We start from the raw sequence: 6,110 nt of genomic DNA on the forward strand, positions 1-6,110 counted from the left end.
CCAAAAGGATCGGGGTGGCCCTCGAGTCCACTTCCATGTCAAGAACATAGAAGCCGGTCGGGAAAGTCAAGTGGTCTACCTCTACCAACATATCCTCCACCATCCCCTTGGGGTAGATATTTGAGCGATCCGCAATTTGGATCACTACGTCGGTTTTGTTCAAAGGTGGAAGTCCCAAGGTCTCATAGAGGGTATAGGGCATAACATTGATTGATGCACCTAGGTCTAACATAGCATGGGTGAAACTCTTTTCCCCAATTGAGCATGCTATAGTGAACATCCCCGGATCGCCACACTTTTTGGGAAGTGATTGTTTAAATATGGCGGAGACATGTTCACTTACCCTTACTTTTTGAGTTCCCTTCCTTGTGTTTCTCCTAGGCGTACAAAGTTCCTTGAGAAACTTTTTTTTTTTTGATAAAATATAAGTATTATATCAAAAGAAAGCGTAACCATACAATGACACGGGTTTTATAGATCAACCCATGTCACAAAGCATCCGGTGAGCCCATACAAGATGGCCCAACAAAGACAAACACCATCAAAATGAAACATACAACAAAATCAGATCAAAAAATTAGAAAATGTTGTCCCAACCCTAATCCCGTCACTCTTCCTCTTCCTTCTCCTGAACATTCCTTCAATTCAGTCAAACGCCTCTCTCTAGCAGCCTCTCAAGCCACATAACTTCATTTCTGACCAAAACCCTTTTGCCCAGACCTCGGAATCTCACTTTAAGCTCATCCACGATGAAGCAGGCAATGAGAATAGGTCGAATAAGGGAAAGCTCGTGCCTGCTCCTGTTTCTCTGCTGCCAAATGGTGTATAGACAAGAATTGATTGTGGCATCAAGGATCTCTAAACGAAGTGAGGTACCCGTTTTCGCAAGCCGCCAATTGATCCAGTTAAATTCGGGCCAGGGATCCCCAACCCACCCTCCGACATTATCAATGACAATTTTGCTGTAGGGACAAGCAAAGAATAGATGCTCCAAGTTTTCAACAGCTCCCCCGCATATGCAGCAGGTACTATCATCCGTTATCCCTAAATTGAAGAGTTTTCCTTTTGTATTCATGTTTCCATGGTGATGAACCCATGCTATAAAGCTATGATTCGGTGTAGTCCATTTATTCCACACTAGAGTATGCCACTGTACTTCAGTTTCCTTGTTTCTTAGAAAATTATAGCCCTTACTTACAGTGTAGCCCATATGTTGTTGATTTGTCCATAATTGCTGTTGATATGCTTGCTGTAGTTCTAGTTTGACCTGACAGATCTTTCTCCAGTACCACAATGTGTTAGCCTTAGGGTAGTAGTCCTGCCAGTTAGCATCTTTCAGATAAATGTGACCAACCCATCTGACCCATAAAGAGTCAGGCTTAGAATTAAGCCACCAGACTAGCTTCCCCACTACTGCCTTATTCCATATAACATCATTTTTAAGGCCTAAGCCCCCTTCTTTCTTTGGCCTACACACTTTATCCCATGACACAGGAGGTGACCTCATAAAATCAACTCCCCCATCCCACAAGAAATTCCTGCACACTTGTTCAATTCTGTGGATGACTCCATTTGGTAGAATAAACATTTGTGCCCAATAGCAATGAAGAGTCTTAAAAACTGCCCTTACCAGTACCAATCTCCCAGCATAGGACAATTTCCGTGCCCTCAGAAGTCTGATTCTATTGATTATTTTATCAACCAGAGACCTGCAATCCTTGGCTGTGAGCCTAGAAGTTTTAATAGGCACCCCTAAATACCTAAAAGACAGGGTTCCCTCCACTAGGCCAGTATTTGGAGGATATCTTGCTTTAGGGATTGCTGGACTCCATTAAAATACACATTAGACTTCCCTTTACTCATTTTGAGCCCTGAAGCAGCTAAGAAAGTAGAGAAGGTCCTTAGGATGGTCATCATAGAAGGGGCATCTCCTTTACTAAAGAGAAGAAGGTCATCTACAAACATTAGGTGTGAAAGCTTCATAGGTTTGCACAAAGGATGAAACTTAAAATGCATGCTCTCAGTAGAACAACTAAGCAATCTAGACAAGTATTCCATGCATATAGTGAATAAGAGAGGAGAAAGGGGATCCCCCTGCCTGAGTCCTCTTTGGCCCTTAAAAAAACCAAACATATTTCCAATAAGACTTAGAGAATAGGTAGCAGTAGTGACACATGTCATAATCCATCCTCTGAAGACTTCAGGGAAATTAAGGAAAGAAAGCATCTGATCCAAGAAGTCCCACTCTATGGTATCATAGGCCTTCTGAAGATCCATCTTGATCAGACATCTAGGGGATACAGCCTGCTTCTCATACATTCTGATAATATCTTGACATATGAGGATGTTCTCCATTATACTCCTGCCCTGTATAAAGCCCCCCTGATTCTGAGAGATAATATCAGGTAAAACCAAAGCCAACCTATTGCAAAGTAAATTGGATATGCATTTGTAAATTACATTACAACAGGCAATGGGTCTATATTCCAACACTGTAGTAGGCCTATCCACTTTGGGTATGAGGGTAATATTAGTGGCATTGAGTTGTTTGAGGAGTTTACCAATCTGGAAAAAATCAGCAATAGCATGACATACCTCCTCCCCAACCGTGTCCCAAGCATCCTTGAAAAACTGACTTGAGTAGCCATCAGGACCTGGGGCTTTATCATTGGGAATGTGATGTAGAACCTCTTTAATTTCAGCATGGGTGATAGTAGCTAGCAGGTGCTGAGAATGCACATCATTGCAGATTTTCCCCTTAAGTACCACAACCTGTTTAATTATAGTAGTTTTAGTCCTGGTACCCAAGAGCATTTGGTAGTAATCTAAAAAAGCCTGCTGGATACCCATCTCCTCAGTATGCACCTTATTCTTGTGATCTTTGATCTGATGTATAAAATTCTTGCATCTCCTAGCTTTGATGATGCCATGGAAGTAAGCAGAATTAGTATCCCTCTCAGTTAGCCAATGAGCCTTTGCTTTTTGTTTAAGAAAAGTCATTTTTGCTTGTTCTAAAAATAAGCTCTTTTTGTGAAGCTCATATTCTGCGTGCATTAAGATCTCATCCCCAGGCTTGTCCACTAGTTGCTGTTGTACCTGTATCAGCTCAGTTTGAGCTAATAAAGCCCTATTCTCCACATCAGAAAAATGAGATTTATTGAGTCTTTTAAGTATAGGTTTCAGCAACTTTAACTTCCTAACCAGACTGTACATTCTTGTCCTCTTGATAGTCTGAGCCCAACTTGAAGCAATACACTCATGAAAACCAGGAGCTGTGCTCCACATATTATAATATTTAAAAGCCCTACACTTGTTTGCATTATGATTAGCTATGCTCACTAAACATGGTGTGTGATCAAAGTTGCCTTCTGGAAGATAATTAGCAAAGTAATCAGGCAGCTAAGTTGACCACTCATGATTCATAAACATCCTGTCCAACCTACTATACACCCTTGTCTCAGGGGGTTGTTTATTATTCCATGTGTAGAAGGCACCTGTAGCATGCATATCACTCAAAGCACATTCCTCAATACACTGCTGGAATGGTTCAGCTTCACCCACACTAACTGTACCCCCAAGCCTTTCAATAGCCTGAGTTACACAGTTGAAATCACCTCCTACAGACCAGGCCCCCAGAACTTGAGTAGCTATCTTCCTGAGATTAGTCCAGAGCTCATCCCTCTCATGTATTCCATTAAAATCATACACCATGGTAGAATAGAACTGAGTTTGTGCTTGCTTATCAGTTATTAACATGTGGATATATTGTGCATTATATTCCAAGAACAAAATATCAACAAGAGATGGGTTCCACACCACCCAAATCTTGCCACCCTCATGATAAGGTGAGTTAGTGGTCACACTCCAATCTTTAAAAACTTTATTCACAGTACTATTAAGCTTCTTGGGTTTAATTTTAGTCTCAAGGAGGCAAAAAAAACCCACATTATTACTAAGAAGAAATTTATTAATAACTTGTTGTTTCACTTCCTTATTCATCCCCCTCACGTTCCAAAATCCAAATTTTATCATGGAGAAAGGTTAAAGGGTTTAATACCATTTTTGCCACTGCCTGATGTGGGTGAGTTATTTCCACTCAGCACCTCCTTATAGGATGGAGAATGTTGCTGATCAGAGTCAGACTGCATCCCTTGTCTAGTAGCCCTGATCTGTTTCACTGGAGATAAAGTTCCCCCATCAGACACCTTAGTTCTAGTCATTGGTGTATGCACATTATCCATTGCTTGCTGCCCCTTATTAGGTTCTTTATTATCAGATGATTGATGTGTATTGTTGACAGGTGCTACAACTGGATTGCTATTGATGGATCTCTCAGGCTTCTTCAGTTGGACTGGTCGCCAGATTTGTGGAGCACGTTGAGCCTTCCTGACAGGTTTGCCCTTCCTGCAGGTGTCTTTCTCATGCCCTAGAAGTTTACATTTTGTACACATACTAGGTTTCCATTCATACTCTATCTTAAGCTCCACCAAATTTTGCTTTTCATCCAAGAACTTGATAGTTTCAGGGAATTTTTGTCCCAATTGCAACTCCACCATTACCCTAACAAACCCCAACCTAGTCTTTTGATCTGTGGCCTCATCACTCTTCACATACGTGCCAACTAAGTTAGCAATTTTCTCTAGGCTCTTTCCCCAAAATTTTATGGGTAACTTATTAATACGGATCCAAGCAGGTACACTCTTGACTGCCTCCTTGGTTAATTCAACATCCGGTAACCAAGGCCTGATAATCATGGGTTTGTTATGAAACAAGAAATGTCCACTCCCCAAGACTGCTTGTTTCATTTCCTCGGTTTGAAATCGAACTAAGAAAATTCCATAAGGTAAAAAAGAGATCTTATCAATTATATACTTACTCCACACTCTTTTCAGGAAGCCCTCTAAGGCCTGCCATGGGGGATTAGCACCAAGGATGAAGCCATAAACTGCATTCTGCCAGTACGTCAATTCATCTTGGACATGATCATCAGTCAACTGAAGCAAATCAGAGGGATTGTCTTCACTTACTTGCATGATCCTTTTCCCATGCCTTTGATACCAGACGACATCTGCTTCCTCCTCATCCACAGTCTCAGAATCATCAATCGTTTCAATTAATAAATCCTCATCAGAAAGAGTAGGAATGCCATTGATGTCATGCATATTTTTTGTTTTCACTCCTTCCTCAACATTTGGGCCTTGTAACTTATTTGCTTTGTCTGCTCGTATTGCATTCAATGTAGAGGAAGTGCTAGCACTCTGATGTTTAGTTGATTTTCCCGTTGATACAGTTGTCATGATCAATCAATCAATCACAGTTGCAAGCCCTATGATGACGGCATCCTTCTTCCATACACTTTTTTTTATGTTGTCTTTTTGTTACTTTTCCTTCTTGAGAAACTTTGCATACCTCAGAACACCTTTTAAAGATTGAGTAGGGGAATGTTTACTTCACACTTCCTAAAGGTTTCATAGAGATCCCCATCTCTTTCTAACCTCTTAGAATGTGTGAGAGCATGAGGATAAGGTACCTCTACGACATGTTCTCTCACGATCTCCTCAATATGATCATTGGTGTTGTTACTTTCTTTGTCTCCTTTGTCCTTGCTCAACGGACTCTTCAATTCTTCTCCACTAGCCTTTTATGATGACTCCTTTGCTTTGTCAACCACAATCTATTCCTCCTCTTGCACCTCAATGTCAATAATCCTCTCATTTGACTTTGCCTTTCTCTTCTTCTTTGAGGGGGATTCTAAGGTCCTCCCTTTTCTCAAGGTCATGACACTTGCATTCTCTCTTGAAGGGAATGTGGTAGAAGGGATTGAAGTAGAGTTCTCTTGGTTGCTCTTGGCAATTTCTTGGGAAATTTGGCCAAGTTGGATTTCAAGATTCTTCACCCTTTCATCACTTGCAAGTTTATCGGCATCCATTTTGTCAAACCTCTTGGTTGTCTCGGCTTCCCCTTTCACAAGCATCTTCAACATCTCCTTGGTGGATAAATCGTCATCTCCTTGAGAGGAGGGACCCCCTACTTGAAAATTCTTGTGGTTGCCTTGAGGACCTTGGTTACCTTGATTTCTAAATTGGAAGGATCCTACTTTTCCTTGTTGA

The 6,110-nt window shown here is 41.1% G+C and overlaps 1 protein-coding gene across 1 annotated transcript; it reads right to left on the bottom strand.

Moving 5' to 3' along the window:
* Nucleotides 1-649: 649 nt before the first annotated feature.
* LOC141613698 (uncharacterized) lies at nucleotides 650-1,588 on the bottom strand. Its single transcript, XM_074432441.1, has one exon. It carries the CDS (start codon nucleotides 1,586-1,588, stop codon nucleotides 650-652), a length of 939 nt encoding a protein of 312 aa, XP_074288542.1.
* Between the last annotated feature and the right edge of the window lie 4,522 nt (nucleotides 1,589-6,110).

This window comes from Silene latifolia, chromosome 11 (assembly GCF_048544455.1).
Source record: "Silene latifolia isolate original U9 population chromosome 11, ASM4854445v1, whole genome shotgun sequence".
In the NCBI taxonomy this organism is placed as follows: domain Eukaryota; kingdom Viridiplantae; phylum Streptophyta; class Magnoliopsida; order Caryophyllales; family Caryophyllaceae; genus Silene; species Silene latifolia.

Excerpts from the sequence above, each read along its gene's own strand:
- LOC141613698 (XM_074432441.1), bottom strand. The coding sequence starts at position 1,588 with ATGTTTATTCTACCAAATGGAGTCATCCACAGAATTGAACAAGTGTGC.